At 44.7% G+C, this 19320-nt stretch overlaps 1 protein-coding gene across 2 annotated transcripts in view; it reads right to left on the bottom strand.

Moving 5' to 3' along the window:
* Positions 1–14331, bottom strand: part of EXOC4 (exocyst complex component 4) — a 380270-nt gene extending 365939 nt beyond the window's left edge. For both annotated transcript variants that reach the window (XM_034063300.1, XM_034063301.1), the window contains exon 1: positions 14223–14331. In XM_034063300.1, coding sequence (XP_033919191.1) covers positions 14223–14308 — 86 coding nt within the window. In that variant the 5' untranslated portion in view covers positions 14309–14331. The remainder of the gene's footprint in view (positions 1–14222) is intronic.
* Between the last annotated feature and the right edge of the window lie 4989 nt (positions 14332–19320).

The raw sequence follows: 19320 nt of genomic DNA, 5'->3' as shown, positions 1-19320 counted from the left end.
GAGACAATTTTATACAACAAATTCATTGAGGCAAATCTCCTTAGATTTTGATTTTACTTGGTTAGAATGATTATATAAATGCAAAATGTTTCATTCAGTGCAGTCCCTTCAACATGCACCAGACAGGGCAGAAGGGATAATGATCAGACACAATCCTGAGACGTCTTTGTCATGGGATATACAGCATATTTCATACAGGACAAAAACAAACCTTGATATTTCCTGAGGTCAGTGAATTTACACTGGAATTAGATTAACTAAAGTCCGTTGGGACTCTGCACTTTGGTCAAATTGGATCTGTAGATCACAAGCATTTTTCATCCCCACTTTCCACCATCCAACTCTGATAGCCCAGGGAGTAGATGGAAAGAGTTGTACGGGAGTCTTGAAGCACAGTCACACTGGGAGATGCCAAAAGCCCTAAACTTGCTGTAACAGTTCCCATCAAAGGGAGTTTCCAAACCTAAATACATAAGCAAATGTATTCTCATTGATCAAACCTAAGTGCCATCTCCACTTCCGCAAGAGGCTGTTACCTTTCTAGAGACCTGAATGAACTCCACAACTCCAGATGAGTCCTCCTTCCTCAGTACCACAGATTAAGGAATGTTGGTACAACTACACCCCAAAAGCACGTTAGAATCTACCCTTTCCTGTTGCTTTACAGCACTACAACAGACCATAACCATCAAAAGCTATAGAGTAATTCAAAACACAGTGAGGCAAGACTTCTGACTCATGGTCGCTCACCTCTAAATGCTCAACATGGGAATTGGAAGTAGCTGGAAAACCCACTGGAGTCATTAAAGCCTTTTTATCTCCACAGACCTCAGCCTCAGCATTTTCCTCTGGGCAGCAAAATGAAATGTTTCTCACTAAAACACTAAAGAGCTCTGAGGGAGTCACACAGTGTCTCATTTTTATAATGCAGGACTGCTACAGACTCAAAAATATACACAAAATAGCTACTATTTACCACAGGAAGTGCATCCAGTGCTTTGAAAATGCAACATATTCCCTAGGAAGAAAAGAAATGCTTCTCTAAGAACCCATGTGGTTCATCTGGTCCCAGCAACACCACACACACCAGCAGACTCCACACACCAAGTAACAAGTTATTCTCACACTATGGACTAAGTGTTGGCTATTTTTGGGCACATCAATGTTTTCCATAGACCTATCCAAGACCCACAGGTGCCTGAGCTGCAGAGCTGCCACAGTCTCATCTCTGTACATTTACTCCTACAGTGTGATGCTTTAATATGGGGAGGAAGGGAAGACAAGAGACCAGCTCTCCAGCATTCAAACAAATGGCAGCTGACATAAAAGGACAGAAAACAAGCCCCAATTTCTTGACAAGCTAATAAATTCCTTCCATTGTTGTGAAGTGGGAGAACATGATGTTTATTAAGCTATTCAACAGCAGAGGAAAACAAACACCATTGTACTATACACATCATTGCACAACAGATAACTACAGAGTGCAGAAATGCTCTACCGTGATGATCAGCTGCTAAACCATGAAGCAGTTCACCTCCCTTTGTAGCATATGCTTGAGCTTCATATGCACTCCAGCCCCAAAACAGGATTGAACATCTCTAGGACCACAGAAAGCACATCACATGCAGATTAAACTTCATGTAACACCCATGTTCCCATCAACATGACCTGCTTATTCACACCAAACTACTAAAAAATAAGCACTGATGCAAATGAAATGCACATCAGACTTCTTTGCTCAGTCTTCATATCAACAAGCTCTGCAAAAACAAAAAAGAGCGACACTAAGTTATTACGAAATGCGTTTTCTGGGGCATCCTGTGTCACTGGGTAGGAAAAGCCTTTGTCAAAGCCAGCAACAGGCATCACTGCAGGTACTTCATGCAGTGCTGTAGAGCTCAGGCTGGTGATACACTGCTGCTGAACCACAAAGTTTCCTGCCCCTCTTCTCTACTCCTGTGAGACCCCACGTGCAGCACTCCGGGCAGTTCTGGTGCCCTCAACAAAAGGGCATGGCGCTGTTGGAGCAAGCCCAGAGGAGGCCATGAGGAAGATAAGGGGCTGGAGCAGTTCCCATATGGAGACAAGCTGAGAATATTGTGGCTGTTGAGCCTGGAGAAGAGAAGGCTGCTTGGAGACCTCAGAGCAGCTTCCAGTGTCTGAAGCGAGATATAAGGATGCTGGAGAGGGGCTCTTCATCAGGGACTGTAGCGACAGGACAAGGGGTGATGGGTTCAAACTGAAATAGGGGAAGTTCAGGTAGGAGATAAGGCAGAAGCTGTTCCCTGTGAGGGTGCTGAGGCGCTGGCACAGGGTGCCCAGAGAAGCTGTGGCTGCCCCATCCCTGGCAGTGTTCAAGGCCAGGTTGGACACAGGGGCTTGGAGCAGCTACTCCAGTGGAAGGGATCCCTGCCTGTGGCAGGGATTGGAGCTGGAGGAGCTTTAAGGTCCCTTCCAACCCAAACCAGTCTGGGATTCTATGATTTAGTTGCCCTCCACAGCCCCATATTTTGCACTGTAGCAAAAGGAAGTTAAAAACAATCTTTAAGACTGTTCATGTACAGGCACCAGCCCCAAAATTACAGCTCCAGCAGGAATCAGATTTGAGACTTCACAACTTCTGTTTACACTGAGAAGTCTCATATTTCCCCCTGCAGTTTGTATGTTTAAGGGCTTCAGTCTGTTTTCTAGGACAGATGAATAATTCCTTGTATCTGCCCACTCTTGGCTTCCTACCTGCCCAATAATATGCCAAGAAAATTAGATTAAGTGTTGATTTTAATGAAAACTGTTAACATTCATGAATAATAAATGTCTCATTTCTGCATATTTGCTTCTTCTGATGCCTCCAGCCAGGTTGGGTGAATAACTACCTGCATATTTTCCCTCCCCTAAGGCCAGTCATGTTCAATATGATTACTTCTAAACTATGGATGGTAAACAGTTTTAATTATCAATTTCTGGACTAAAGAATTAGTTTCCCAGGAAGAACATTGCAGGAACAGTATGTGGGCATTACACTGCTGTGGGTATTTGATTAAACAAAAGTGAAGGAAGAGATACTGTATCCAAAGTGCAAGTATGGGTTTTACACTAAGCAATATATGCCCTGTTTGCACCTGCAATGTGCTAAAACAACCTTACAGAAGAGGAGTGTTGGAGTGCCCATTGCTCTTGACCACTTCTGTATCTGTGTGTTGCTGGAGAGCTTCTCTTCCCCTGCTCCACAGTATCGGACATGAGCAAATGTGTGCCTTGAAGGCCTGAAGGCAGAAGCAGTATTACATGATACACAGATGCAGCTCGGAAATTCAGAAAGAATTTTCCATTAGTTTGGGTTCAGGTTTCTTTAAGCACACAGTTCATCTGCCTTCACACAGCAAAACTTCCTCAAAACAAAACACTCACTGAAGACAGTGGGAAACACCAACAAAAAGAGGCAAACCCATCAACTTCATGTATTTCTCACCTGATCAGGAAGATGAACACTGCAGTGAAGTGGAACTGAACCAAGTGGTGAATCACTGGGGGGAATCAAAGCTCTAATTAATAGCAATCCACAGTAAACTTTCTGTTACCTGTTTCTGTGTTGCTCCAGGACCTCCAGAGTCATCATACAGAATCCCAGACTGGTTTGGGTTGAAGGGACCTTAAAGCTCCTCCAGCTCCAACCCCTGCCACAGGCAGGGACACCTTCCACTGGAGCAGCTGTTCCAAGCCCCTGTGTCCAACCTGGCCTTGAACACTGCCAGGGATGGGGCAGCCACAGCTTCTCTGGGCACCCTGTGCCAGCGCCTCAGCACCCTCACAGGGAACAGCTTCTGCCTAAGAGCTCAGCTCAGTCTCCCCTCTCTTGGGCAGGTTCAAGCCATTCCCCTTGGCCTGTCCCTACAGGCCCTTGTCCCAAGCCCCTCTCCAGCTTTCCTGCAGCCCCTTTAGGCACTGGAGCTGCTCTGGGGTCTCCCCTTCAGGAGCCTTCTCTTGTCCAGGCTGCCCCAGCCCAGCTCTCTCAGCCTGGCTCCAGAGCAGAGCTGCTCCAGCCCTCGCAGCATCTTCATGTCTCTCTCCTGATTAAGTTTCACAACATTTCATATATACTTGCATCACGCCTATCAATAAAATTAATAGTACAGCACTAAGGTTATTAAAATTACCCTTTAGAGAGCAAAATTAGAGAAGCAGATTTGTTTATTTACATTTTCTCTATTTTAAGCTATAGTAAGGATCTCAAACCCAAAGCAGACTACAACAAGCCTTTCTAAGGTACAGAAAATGAAACAGAACCAAAGCACAGCCCTTGCTAACACAGACAATTTCTGCCCAATAAAGGATTTGTGGAGCTAAACCAAGAAAGCAGTTGCTAGAAGCAACAAATTATCATTTAAGCAGAGCACAGTGTATGTCTCAAAAACCCCGTCTCCTCTCTGCAGGAAACAGCTGCAATGTGCCAAGGAGACTTCAGCATTAAAAAGGGGAGGAAAAAAAAGAAAGGAAAGCAGAGTAAAAAGCAACCCATTAGAATCACATTAGTTTTCATAAGGCACCTCTTGATGACCAAGGCCACACAGCAATTACAGTATTTGCTTTCTCATTCCAGTTTAAACAGTTGCAATCGCTACCAAAAGCTTACAGAGCAGGAAGATCCGAAGACCAAGCCCCCTGCTGAGAGCCAGGCTCAGACACAACAGCAGCACAAGCTCTCTGTGGCAGCAAATCTAATAGGCAAGAAATAACAAGAGGTGAATAGAAGAGGTCAGGATGTGAGGGAAAGGGAATAACCCACCTCTCAGCTGCCCAGAGGGTTACTCGGACATTGGCAAGTTGCAGATTACCACAGGAATAGGAGCAGGGAGGTTGAAGCCCAAACTGGTGGGAGGATCAAGAGCAATTTCAAAAATGCACGGAAGATGCATCTATGTGCTCTGCTGTAAGAAATACTGCATGATAAAATGTGCTAATTCATTGGGATAAAGTCACCAGGGAAGTGGTGGATTCCCCAGGGTTGGACACTTAAGATACAGGCTTATAATATGGTGTGGTTTAGGATGCTGCTTGCTTAGCTTTACATGTTTAGCACAGCAGCTGGGTTTGCTGGAGCCTGAGGCTGTGAACTGTGGACTTTCATCAAGACACGCTTTCCAGTTAGCTTTCCTAGTAATTCTCCTAGAAGCTGGAACAGTGCTGTGTGTTTTGTCTTTCAGATGGGAAAAATGTTGATAACACCCTGATGTTTCAGCTGTTGCTAAGCAATATTTATTCTCAGTCCAGGACTTCAGTGTCCCATGGTCTGCCATGGAGCTAGTGCACAAGCACAAACCAGAAGATAAGGAGGTTACCAATGCCGGCAGAAGCTGCAACTCAAACAGATACAGTTAACACGCTGCTGTACGGAGACAGAGGAAGACTCCAATCAGATTCTAGACCCCCCAAGGCCAAAAACACACATGTGAACTGAAAAGGTATGTGAGGGCCAAGTGCATAAATCATAAGGGTATGAATACCCAGGGATTGCTTTGTTCAGGCTCCCTCCTACAGGTACCAGCTAGAGGTGTCCCTTCTGCTGTACTACTCAATTACAGGATGGTTTTTCCCGGAATTGAACACCTGAGATTCTGCTGCAGGAAACAGGATTGAGCCCAAAGGAGGAGGAAGCAGCACATTCCAGAGTAAGCGTATGTGTGAGTGAGGAGTCGGAAGAAGCCCTCAGCACTCATGGACTCACTGGAGCTGTGAAGGGACTTTGGTCCCCGTACTTAAACACTAGGGTGGTGTGTGAATGCTCAGGCAGCAGCTTCTCCCATAATGGTGACACCTAAGATCAAACGGGCATTCTGGAACTGTTTACTGGAGGCACCTTCAAATCAAAGAGTCAAACAGGCTGGAAAAGTCCTTCAAGCTCATCCAGTCCAACCATTCCCAGCCCTGCCAAGGCCACCCCTAACCCATGGCACTGAGGCCTCGTCTCCACGCTGTGTGAACACTTGCAGGGACGGTGCCTGCAGCCCTGCCCTGGGCAGCCTGTTCCAATGCCTGAGCACCCTGTGGGGCAGGAATTGTTCCTCAGCTCCATCTCAACCTGCCCTGGTGCAGCTTGAGGCCGTTTCCTCTTGTCCCATCCCTTGTTCCTTGGGAGCAGAGCCCAGCCCCTCCTGGCTCCATCCTCCTGGCAGGCACTTGGAGGGAGCCATCAGGTCCCCCCTGAGCCTTCTCTTCTCCAGACTGAACCTCCCGAGGTCCCTCACCACACTTGTACTCCAGGACCTTCACCAGATCCATTGCCCTTCTCTTCACCCACTCCTTACTACTATGTAGTGGTATTTAAGTTAATCTTAATAAAATAGAAATGGAAACAATAAAAGTCTATCTTTTCTGAAAATCAGGATTGGTTGGGTATTTTTTCCCTTAAACCTTCTATTTATGGGTGTAAAAAAAGAAAAAAAACCACCATCTGAAAAAGAGCCTGTCTATAGCATGTGTTCTTCCTCACAAGTGCAGACCTCTGAGACCTTAGTTGCTATATTTTAACAGAGCAGGATGAAAAAGTTCCATAAAGCACCCTGGGACAAGAACAACTGTATTTCAGACAGTGTCTGCAAGCTCTACAGATTTCCAGAGGTTCATTAAACTAAATGGACTTATTTGAATTTTATAATTGAAACCTGTTGTCTTAAAGACAAGTCCCAAATGGGGTGATCTACAGCTTCCAGCACTATTTAACCTCAAAGCTTATCATCTGATAATACATGACTGGAAACCTCTGGAAAGTCTTATTGAAATTACTGTGAACGTTGGTTCCTTATGAAACAAAAACCAGGCAGAAGAAAAACATAATAACCTAAGAGGTATTTAACAATTCAACTGATCAGCAACACGGTGAATGTTTCCTCATTCATTTCACAGGTTGATTGTTACTAGATTTAGAGGAGATATTAGGAAGAAAAACTCACTTTTGAGGGTGCTGAGGCGCTGGCACAGGGTGCCCAGAGAAGCTGTGGCTGCCCCATCCCTGGCAGTGTTCAAGGCCAGGTAGGACACAGGGGCTTGGAGCAGCTGCTCCAGTGGAAGGGGTCCCTGCCTGTGGCAGGGGTTGGAGCTGCATGAGCTTTAAGGTCTCTTCCAACACAAAGCCATATATGACACTATGATTCCCACGAAAAACTGGATTTGAAGAATTCAATCAAAACATTCAGGAGAAACCACTCCCTTCACGCAAACAAAGAAAGAAGTCACTCCTACACAAGTGGCAGAACCAAGTTTCTTCGAAATGCTGTTAACACTGAAAGTAAACAGAGCATTATAAACCTTTTCCTCCTCTACTTACATTCCATTAATCTTTTATGCTGCTTACACAGTTTGTTCAAGCATTCTCAAAAGAAGCTGATGATCTTTTCATCATTGAGGACTTGGAGACGGACGCATGAATGCTGCAGTGGAAAGGCCAAGCAGGCCACAGCCATCTAAGTAAATATCATCAGGGAATTCTTTACTCTGCTAAATTAACCAACCCATGCTCACATTTGATCACATAAAATCAAACAATCCAAGTATAGCTCATGACCACCTGATCCTCCATGTGCAGGAAACCATAAGAACCAACTCTCTACTTCTTTTTGTAAGTAACTTCAGATCCAAGAAGTCAACACAGCTATTAAATGAATTATCATAGAATCACAGACCAGTTTTGGTTGGAAGGAACCTTAAAGCTCCTCCAGTTCCAACCCCTGCCACGGGCAGGGACCCCTTCCACTGGAGCAGCTGCTCCAAGCCCCTGTGTCCAACCTGGCCTTGAACACTGCCAGGGATGGGGCAGCCACAGCTTCTCTGGGCACCCTGTGCCAGCGCCTCAGCACCCTCACAGAGAACAGCTTCTGCCTAAGAGCTCAGCTCAGTCTCCCCTCTCTTGGGCAGGTTCAAGCCATTCCCCTTGTCCCGTCCCTACAGGCCCTTGTCCCAAGCCCCTCTCCAGCTTTCCTGCAGCCCCTTTAGGCACTGGAGCTGCTCTGGGCTCTCCCCTTCAGGAGCCTTCTCTTGTCCAGGCTGCCCCAGCCCAGCTCTCTCAGCCTGGCTCCAGAGCAGAGCTGCTCCAGCCCTCGCAGCATCTCCATGGCCTCCTCTGCACTCACACCATGTCCCTCTTGTGTTGTTGCCCCAGATCTGAGCACAAGACTCTACCACATTCCCAGGGATAAAAAAAAATCAAGTCTTAAGGATCAGTATTTGCAAAGCTGTAGGAGCAGAGACTGGATAATGGTACCGAGACCTGCCATCTGGATTATTAAAAGATGAAGTGTATTTAAGGATCCATAGGCCACCCTGTGCTATGACCCCATCCTGGTATCACAGTGCATCATACCAGCAGCCCTGCATTCATCAGCAAGAGACTTTGGGAAATTCCATCATGAACAACATTTCGAAGCTGCACTGGAATAAAAACCTGAAGGAGGCAATGTCTTTGAAAGAATTCAAGACACAGAACTAGTAATCACATGTGAACAAAATCAACTACTTCTGCTTCCTAAGGTTTTGTAAGGATAACTGAGCTCCAGCTCTGCAGAATGCACTGTCTAAAGCTAAAATGAGAGCTGGAAAATAAAGTACCTCAAGCTTCTACCAAGGCACAGTGTGACCTACACTTACATACACTGTCCCTTCACATACTGCTGTATATTCACATGCTCACCCTCACCTATTGTTGCTATAACCAAGGATCTATATTAAGCTATAACCCATCACTTGCCAAGCATTTTATCTACATGCCTCAAGATCATTTCAGGGAAGTTTCTCATTTAAAACCATTCTCTGCCATATACAATTTAGTCTCAATGAATTCCTGAACTACTTGTAGCAAAGCTGCTACCTCGATAACATTGGAAAACACCATTAGCAATAAAAGTGGTTTTAAGAGACCATTGCAGTACATACAGATCAGAATAACTCAGCTATATTTCTTGTAGCAGCTATTTTCCCAATGTAACAATGAGAGCAAGAGCTTTACATCCATCTTCTTCACTCCATATCAAACCAGGATATCAGTTCTATTGCTGTAGACAGAAAAGGCAGGCCAGGTCATTAGTAAGAATCCATTTAACAAAGTTCACTGTAAACTTAATAAAAATAATGGCCAAAAAGCACTAAAAGAGAATTCCACTTGTGAAACAGCAAATATGTTCAAGGGGGTTTGCCTGTACTTTCAGCTCCTGCAGACGTCTGTTGTGCGTGTTTGCCTGTGTGAAAGCTGAGCACAAAGATTTCAATAAGGTCTTATGGAGTCACTGCTAAAGTTTGTTTTCTCCCAATTAAAGGAGCTATTAAAGGCTAGTTTGAAAAAAATAACACCCTTTAATTGGAAAGAAAAATCCCAACAATAAAAAAAAGAGGCAGAAACAGCCACCAATTAAAAATGTGACAAGATGTCGCTCCAAAAATACAGCATTTGCTAAATGCCACAGTGCTTCTTGCAGAGCACAAAAGCTGCTTCAACCAGCAAGCAACAAAACAAAAGGCTATGGAAAAATCAATATACACACAGAGGTTTGTCCTCTGGAAGAGAAAAATCCTCTTCTCTAAGTTGTCCTCCAGCAGCCGAGTAGGATTTTGTGCACTAGTTTTAAAAGATGCTGAAGTCCATGTGCTCAGTATCAGACCTCTACAGTACTTTGACCTTACAAAGTACTTCTTATTCAAGGAGCTGAAAGGATCCTTCTCATACACGAGGGAGCTAACACACGTTTTGAAAACAGGCAGGCTAAGGCGTGAGCACCAGTGCTGTGCTTTCAACGCCCCAGAAGAAGGATGGGATGGAAGCTGCAAAGCTCTGATATCCAGTATCCTACTCTAGAAATCACAATCTCAGGACCTACGTCCAGAGGATGATCTGGGCTGAAGCACCACCCATACGAAAACAAACTGAGAACATTGGGGCTGTTCAGCCTGGAGAAGAGAAGCTGCATGGAGACCTCAGAGCAGCTTCCAGTGTCTGAAGGAGGCTGGCACAGGCTGCCCAAAGAAGTGGTAAATGTCCCATCCCTGCCAGTAATCAAGGCCAGGCTCATCAAAACCTTGGGCAGCTTGGTCTCATGTGAGGTGTCCCTGCCAATGGCAGGGGGTTGGAAATGGATGGTCTTAAGGTCCTTTCCAACCCAAACCATTCTGTGATTCTATGATTTTATGTCTTCTTGTAGCAAAGAACAGTCATTCCTTCTTTTCCACAATATGAGGACAAGGGCAAATTGAAGATACTCTCATATCCCCTAAAGGCACAGGGGAAAGGAAGGCTCCCTTCAGCAGCAAAGGTGGGATTGTAATAGCAGACTCTGCAAATATCCACTGAGCTTCCCAAACACTCTTTACTTCTAAGATATATTGTTATGAGCAAACCCTCAATTTCTCCTCTAAGAGAAACAAGAAGGAAACTGTGCCCAAGAACTCAGTGTAACCCAACAGCAGCAGAGCTGGGGGTATGACTACATCACATCTAACTCAGCTCCCCTGGTATCGATCAAGTTGGAGCAAGTCCAGAGGAGGCCACAAGGATGATTAGGGTCAGGAGCACCTCACACATGAAGACAGGCTGAGAAGATAGGGACTGTTGAGCCTGGAAAAGAAAAGCTGCATGGAGACTTCAGAGCAGCTTCCAGTATCCGAAGGGGCCTACAAGGATGCTGGAGAGGGGCTCTTCATCAGGGACTGCAGTGTTAGGACAAGGGGTGATGGGGGAAAGTTCAGGCTAGATATAAGGAAGATGTCCTTTACTATGAATGTGGCGAGGCACTAGCACAGGTTGCCCAAGGAAGTTGTGAATGCTCCATCCCTGGCAGTGTTCAAGGCTAGGCTGGAGGTGGGTAACATGGTTTAGTGTGTAGTGTCCCTGCTCATGGCAGCGGTTGGAACTGGATGATCTTAAGGTCCTTTCCAATCCTAACTATTTTATTTTCTCAACCTGTCTTTTTATGGTTGCTGCTCCATCTCCCTTATCATCTTCATGGCCTCCTCTGGACTTGCTCCAACAGCTCCATTTTCTTCCTATATGCTGGGGACACCAGAACCACATAGTGCTGAAAGTGGGGTCTCACGAGAGCAGAGCTCATCTCAGTTTACGGCATTCATAGCTGCTGAAAAGCAACACTGTAGAGACTATAGGGATAACCCAAAATGTCAGGCTATACAGAGCCTGTGATTAAGAACAGTGATGCCACACTGACATTTCTGCACTTCACTTTCCTGAAGCAGCAGCAACACCCTGATTTTAGACCTGAGTCCCAGCTCCCATAAAACACTATTTCTTACGCAATTCCAGTGCTGCTGGAATACATTAAACTTTGTCAAGGATCTACCCCCACTCTCCCTTAAAGCAAGAACTTTCTCCTGGGAAGTCCAGTGAAATAAGTACAAGAATCCCTAAATCTAGTATAACAAGAAAGGAAATTATCTAGTCCCTTGCAACCGAAGGCTACTGAGCTTGAGTAAATATCACAAATTATCCCTTCATTAATAGAATCATTCATATTTATAAAAGCCCTTTCAGCTTTGCATTTCAAAGCATCTTACGGACATTCAGACCGAGTGTAGAAATACTCCATGGATTATTTAGACCTAAATAAGGTTTCTTTTACAAAAACATAACCCTCTTTTCTCTAACCAAGTATAATATCATAATACTTGAAGAAGCTCCTCTGGTTTTGCCTGTTTACTGCAGAAGAATGTAGTCAAAGTTCTGCTGCTTTTCATACTCTGTTTCCTTTTATGGGCCTTTCACACAGGAGCAAGAGAGAAATAAAAACCCTGCTAAATAAATACAGAAATGCAAGTGTAAAACCACAAGGATTGGCAGAAGACTCCATAAAAGTATTGGAAATAAAGGTCTCAAGAAAACAAAGCTTTGCTACATTTCAAACCAACAGCCTGCTGTTAAGATCTGTAATATGTTTCCTGAAGCTGAGTGAAGTTATAACAAAGACACATTAAACCCACCCAAATTTGTTTGTAACAGTGTTTTATGGGCAGGGAAAAGAGCAAAAGTGACCTGTTGGTTGGCAAGTTCACCCTCACCTTAGTTACTATACAAAACAACATAGAGAAGAAAGTAATTTCAATTCCTTTCCATGCCATTTGCTTTTTGTACTTGGCTGACCTTAAGAAATGTGAATATTAACACAACACTTTTGCTTTCCTTTGCAATCAGTTCTACTTGCAGGTTTTCATGGTCTGGCTCAATATGCCACTCGAAGCTCTGCAAAGAATCTCTACACCCAAAGCACAAGCTCTAATTAAATTCTGGAGGTTTAGTTATCAGCTGTTCTGCTGAGCAGTTTTAATTCCATTGAGTTTATAACCTCAGTGTTGGGTCTGAACACTGGACCTAGACCAGCCAAAGTATCAGGGCCTGTGAGCCAAAGATTAGTGGACAAACACCATTTCTTATTTAGAGAAAACAGCAACATGAGCTCACTTTCAGTTCATATTAGAAATGAAAGTAAACCCAGATTTATTAAAATAAGAGATAGAAAAGGCCCTTAAAATACTCTTGGAAATTATAGAAAACAAAACGGGGAGGGAAGCCAGAAAGACAAGTGCTACAGGAAATGCTGTCCCAATCAATGTACATATATTATTCTTTCTTCCCTTATCTACGAATCACTGTATTTTGTCTAAATTAAGGTTATCTTACCATGTTTCCCTCTCCAAATTACTCAGCGTTGAGGCTGATGAAGAAACACTAAGCACAACACACTTTAAATACACATTATTTCTCCTTGTCCCAAATGTAAGTGTTCAGCAAAAACTCAGTATCCAGGTGAGAAACCTGGGTTTTTTTCAGGTTTTTCACAATTAAGCATTTATTATGCAAATGGTCCTTGTAAACTCATAAACAATTGTGTGTAGGTCTGGATATAACATCTGCAAGAACAGCACCCATGTTAACAGTCACAGATTTGAGTATTCACTTCCCACCCCTTTCAGCATTGTTATATATAAAAGTGCACTACTACCACTGTCATGTCATACTCTATGTTTACATGAGGTCGCACCAACACAAACTCTTCTCCATGTGCACACACACAGGCCTTAACTCCAACCTAAATAAGTCAGGGTCTGCAAGAGTTTTCCTTACAATACTAACAAACGACATATGTTCAAAATGGAAATGTCTGTGTTAAGCATCAGCTTTCACTCATTGTTCTGTGTGTTTCTGTTACCTGTTATCATCCAATTCAGAGACCACAGTCACAACCCTGGAAAAGTGAAGCAGTTCTGAAGCTCTTTTTTCAGAGCCATCATCTACCTGAAGCTTTACAAGAGCTGAAAGACCAGCTACCAGAGCAATGAAAGAATGGGTTTAATCTTAAACACCATTCAGAGGAGATTTTAAAACCATAACACATCCTTGATACAACACTTTTCCTACAGTAACTTTTCTAAAGCAACAGAAAGATTGTACTTTCTGGCAAAGACACTGAAGTAGGAATCAGTGTCTCAAAGCTCATTACAACTCACAATCTGATGCTGGTGTGACTACTGCTCAGACCTGCTTTAGCAGGTGTGTATAACACTTAAAGAGCTCCAGCGAGGGACATCAGCTGCCAAACCACTGATTATAAACAGCACAGAAAAGGAGCAGCAACTAAAGAAAGCACAGCAGTGAGGTGAATTCAGGACCTTGCTTTGCTCCATGTATATCATAGAACCATCAGAGCAGACAGAAATCAGTTGTTTAAACATGACTAGACACAACTGCTTTGCTTTTATCCCCCACAAGATGGTCAGACTTGGAAAGTGTTTCTCCCATTACCAACATCCTAAAGCAGGTTGGAGTCAGCATACAGGACTTCCTAGTCCTACAGCTTTTCCAGCCAGTCACACTGTACCCACTGCTACAGTATGTTTGTGAAAGGGGATCAACTACAGACAGCAGCAACAAGAACACAGTGCCTTGACCCTCCCTGTGTGCCATTAAGCTCGTCATAACTGCAGGGATTGCTCAGATGACCACAGCATACAACACAGTAAGGGGAACAGACCGGGATGAGCACCGCAGGGTGGGAGAAGGGCAGGACACCCCTGAGGGGAAGCTCTGCTCCAGCACTGAGGCCTCCCCACAGCTGCCGGAGTGCCCCAGCCGGGGAAGGCCCTCAGAGCACAGCAGAGCGCTCACACAGCCCTGGCTCACCCGCAGGAGCCCGGCCGGGACAGGGGGCTGCGGAGCGAGGCCGAGCAGACCCTACCTGATCACAGAGATGAGCAGCCCCGAGGGGTCCTTGCTCTTGCTTATGCTGCTTCGATAGCGCCCACCCATGTCGCCCGCCGCCATCTTGTACCCCCCTCAAACACAGCGCGGCCACGCCCGCTGGCCTGCATCAGCCAATCAGAACAGAGAAGCCGGTCTTTGACCCAATAGGAGGAGAGGAGGGGCGGGGCAGTGGCGTCCGGCGGAGCCTTCTGGGAGTTGTAGTTTTAATGGCGGCGGCTCCGGTCTCTGCTGTCAGCCTGGTGTGGTCAGAAACGCGCTGTAGACGATATAATCAATGGCGTTAATATTGATTAATAAATTACCAATTAGACACAATACATCTATAAGGAGGGATATTCCCAAAAGTCAATATTTGCTCCCGAAGCTGCAGAAAAAGGTGGGAGACTGAGGATCCAAAGGGACTACACACAGCATGGCCAAGCCACCTCATGGGACATCACCTGACAGACCAGCGAAGGGTTTAAATGTTTATAGGGTTTAAAAGGAACAGAACGCTCTGGTTACCTAGAGCATGAACTAGCTAATGCTAAACATTAGCCTTGAGCTGAAGGGAAGGAGTTGCTGAAGGGTCACTTAATGTCTTTAAGTTAAGCTGTTCTTATAACCATAGAGAAGGTGGTGAAGGGGCTCAGGTGATGGTGGGAGGCAGGGCTGAAAGCGAAACACAACGGTTTGCATTGAACTGTGCACAGGTAGAGGTGGCAAACTGGAATCAATCCACAAACCGCCTGGGAAGGGGCAGATCTTGGACACCCGGTGCTCACTGAAGGACACCCATCATGCCCATAGTTGCCATCAACACACTCCTTCCCTTCCCACAGGATCATCCTTACAGGCAACAGCACATTGCAAGGCCAGGCTGGATGTGGTTCTGGGAAACCTCATCAAGTAGATGTCCCTGCTTGTTGCAGGGGATTGGATTAGATGGGTTTCAAAGGTCTCTTCCAACCCAAACTATCCTATGGTTCTAAATCGTCTTATAAAGTTGCTTTCCCTATGTGCGGATGAAGGATAATGATGCCTCTTGGGTCAGGACTGTGGAGAACTCGTGTTAAAAGCACCACACAAGCCCCTTTACAAGTGTAGCAACAGCCAGGTACTAACATCTGCTGGGTGTTGTCTGAAGCAGCTTCACTCCATCATGTCAAAGACACTACTCGTGGCCACTGTTCTGGAGCTGTTTCTTCAGCCCAAAGCTGCATGTTAATGATTTTAATTGCATGAATATTGCTGAAAGCTGTAGGTAAATCAACAGTATCCATATGTATGAAGGGTATTTAAATACAAGATAATTGGAAGTATGGTATTCCTAGAGCTTATTTACAAGGGGAAGATTTCCACAGTAGGTACTCGGGAAGAATCTCTATTATAGTCAACAGCTGTATCTATTTCAGCTGTATCACTTTCATAGAATCATAGAATCAGCTGGGTTGGAAAAGACCTTTAAGATCATCAACTCCAACCTTTACCCCAGCACTGCCAAGGCCACCACTAAACCATGTTATGGAGAAGAGAAGCTGCGTGGAGACCTCAGAGCAGCCTTTCAGTATCTGAAGGGGGCCCATAGGAATGCTGGGGAGGGACTGTTCATTAGGGACTGTAGTGATAGGACAAGGGGTAACGGGTTAAAACTTAAACAGGGGAGGTTTAGATTGCATATAAGGAAGAAATTCTTTACTGTTAGGGTGCTGAGGCACTGGAATGGGTTGCCCAAGGAAGTTGTGAATACTCCATCCTTGGCAGTGTTCAAGACCAGGTTGGACAGAGCCTTGGGTGATATGGTTTAGTGTGAGGTGTCCCTGCCCATGGCAGGGGGGTTGGAACTGGATGATCTTCAGGTTCTTTCCAACCCAAACCATTCTGTGATTGTATGATTTTAATTCCAAAACAAAAGCTACTTTATTCCTGAGTAACCTCTGTGCTTTGAGATTGGAATAATTACTCCAAAGTAAAGTGATTTTAATCTCCGGATAGGTGTGCACTTGAAGTGAGTGGAAGTACGTTTCCCCTGCGCTCTACAATTTGCTATTCAGCTACACCAAAGAAGTTCATCTCCCTTCATTTTCGGAGCAGGTTTGCTAACGCCTGTGCTCCAGGATGGTGTGTTGAATGTTTTATGCACTGCCTGGAGAGACTTTCTTTTTTCCCCAACCTGCCGACTTGCCATTATTGGTTTTTTGTTAACTGGCAATTCATATTGACTGCTCTGTACTGGAGATTGCAGTGGGGATGGAATCAATGTGTCCAACCTTTTCATTCCTGACAATAATCACCTCATTTAGGAGGAACTTCATCAGGACAGACAACAGCAGATCTCCCCCAGAACTGTAACCTCGCTGACTTTCAGTCCTGGGCTCTAATTGCTAAACCACTGCCTCATTTCATTTATGAGCCTTTTCCCTTCACTCCCAACACAAACAGAGCTATAGGTGTGAACTTATGTTTTCTTTAAACAAAAGGGAAAGAAACCAATGTAGCGTGGCTGCGGAAGCACATGAACACTGAGGTCTTTCTTCATTAATAAGATATGATACAATGAGAATGAAGGGTTATGAGAAGAGCATTTTCTCCTTACACAGCTTGGAAGAAAGGAACTCAACTTGAAAATTATTGGAAATTGGGACAGAAAAGTACTTTTTCACATTTCTTTCACACAGTGTTTTAGTACTGTGAGGTATATCTATGATATCACAGAATCATAGAATAGTTAGGGTTGGAAAGGACCTTAAGATCATCCAGTTCCAAACCCCTGCCATGGGCAGGGACACCTCACACTAAACATATCACCCAAGGCTTCATCCAACCTGGCCTTGAACACTGCCAGGGATGGAGCATTCACAACCTCCCTGAGCAACCCATTCCAGTGCCTCAGCATCCTCACAGTAAAGAACTTCTTCCTTAAATCCAATCTAAACCTCCCCTGTTTCAGTTTGAACCCATTGCCGCTTGTCCTATCACTACAGTCCCTAATGAAGAGTCCCTCCCCAGCATCCCTGTAGGCCCCCTTCAGATACTGAAAGGCTGCTGAGAGGTCTCCACACAGCTTCTCTTCTCCAGGTTGATATGTTTAATAAGAAGTTTGGTTTCTTGACTACTGAAACCAAATAAACTCCAAACTAACCAAAACAATTTCTTGATAATGAATTAATCACTGTCACAGCTTGTCTGTAAATATCAGAGGGGCTCAGTCAAGGATCCCCCCAAGCAGAAGGGATTGAGAAGCACAGATGGTTTCACTCCTCCTCCCCATCCTCCCTTCATAAGGAAAGAAAAGGGCTCGGTGTGGAGGCGAAGACATGCTTTGCTGTTTCTCATCCATTGGGCCAGTTGCACAAGGGACCAATGCAGCAGCAGAAAAAGATGCCAAAAAGAAGCCTAAACAGGTAGAGGCAGAGCAGTTCTTTTGCAAATACAGCTTACTCCATTAGGGAAGCCTTTACAAACTCCATTATCAAAAGAGCTCCTTTCCCCATAGGACTGGTGTGATCCTACGGGATGGCTTTCCCCCTTTCCTGATCTAGTTTTACCTGCAATCCCTATTCTACAGTTTATCCACTAAGTGTAACTTGTGAATTCCTGTATCTAACAGCTTTACCAGGCCTGTTGTACACATGGGTCTCAACCACAGGCTTAACATTTTAAAAAATGCCACTTTTTACTTCGTTATTTCACTTCAAACATTAGTAGAAATGTCAGAGAAAAGGGTTCAGCTCACACCAGGATCTTACAGGTGTAACTGCCTTGTCTGTAATGCGTTTATATGAGGTATAATGAAATTACCTTTGACTTGCATCAGTGGAAATGGGAGCAGAGTGAAGGCCAGAGTTTCCATCTAAGACTGGAGGAGTAATTCTGCTTGTATAAAGCAAGCATAATCCAGCTGCCATCTATCAGTCAAATATCTTCCCTCCTCTTACAGAGCTTGTCACCCTGACATCAGCTGTGTTACACTGAAACTGTGCCATGGCCAAAGAATCAGGTCTCAGGCCCCCACTTCTTGCAATAGACTTAATTCTGGGGCTTTATGAAGCTTTGTGAGGAGTAAAGACTGGATAAAAGTGTGCTGAAACATCAGGACTTGGCTCTATGGTTAGTCACTTGTCTGGACAGCTTTGTTCTTCCTATTACCTATTAAACAAGTTAGAGCTAAAAGTGGTTTAGGTTGTATGTTTGTATTTCCTGCATGACAACAGTCTTTATCTCTCCCTGGCACATACCTGCCATCAATTCTCCCTGTCTGTGAATAAGAAGTAAGCAACTCATGGGGCAGGAGAAGACGTTGCCTGGTTTAATGCTGGGAATCAAGGCAGAAACATGATTCAAATTCCTTGTTGTTGTTGTGCTTCCTGACATTTCCCAAGTTGTGCTGTGTGCTGCTGCTGCAGAAGAAATAGTAGCTACAATTAAGCCAGTGGAAAAGTACTGCTGCTATTCCAATGTCAAAGGCACAGAACCTGTGGTAGTGCAATCCCTGAAGGGAATCAGAGCACAAGTGTGAGGTGTGTCTCTCCAGGGACGGGTAAAACACTGTGAAAGAAGATTATTTGCTTTATTTTTCCTCTTTATTTTACTATTCTTTGCTATGGGAACGTTGTTTCTACAACTGTGCAATCCATAACAATACAGAAGGGTGAGAGTGAACCAGACAGTTTATTCATGCAGTTGGGGATCTGATTCAGACCTGGCCAGAAAAAGGGGCAGAAACCCCATACCTGATCCCATGGAATGATCTTTCCTCGTGGCTTATTTAGTTAACTGATTTCATTCCCTGGGAAGCAGTCCAATGCAAGGTGGTAGAGCAGCTTTCCAATGGCTTAATGCAGCTACTGAGTCATGTGCAGCTTGAACCCTCAAGTCTGCATTCACCTTCCAGGACCTTGAAGACACTCTATAGCTTTCTCAGTAAAGCATGTCTGTACTTCTGTGTGAGGGCTTTGGTCAAACAGGGAAGCCGCTGGCAGTGACAATGCATACAGGAGGAACATCAGGTTTTTCATCATTATTGGGTATTGTAGATGCATGAAACCTTGGTTTTAGGAAGCCTAAATGTGACTTACCAATGGTGCCTTCCA

Source organism: Melopsittacus undulatus, chromosome 5, assembly GCF_012275295.1.
Source record: "Melopsittacus undulatus isolate bMelUnd1 chromosome 5, bMelUnd1.mat.Z, whole genome shotgun sequence".
NCBI classification, from domain to species: domain Eukaryota; kingdom Metazoa; phylum Chordata; class Aves; order Psittaciformes; family Psittaculidae; genus Melopsittacus; species Melopsittacus undulatus.
This window is presented reverse-complemented; position numbering and strand designations above follow the sequence as displayed.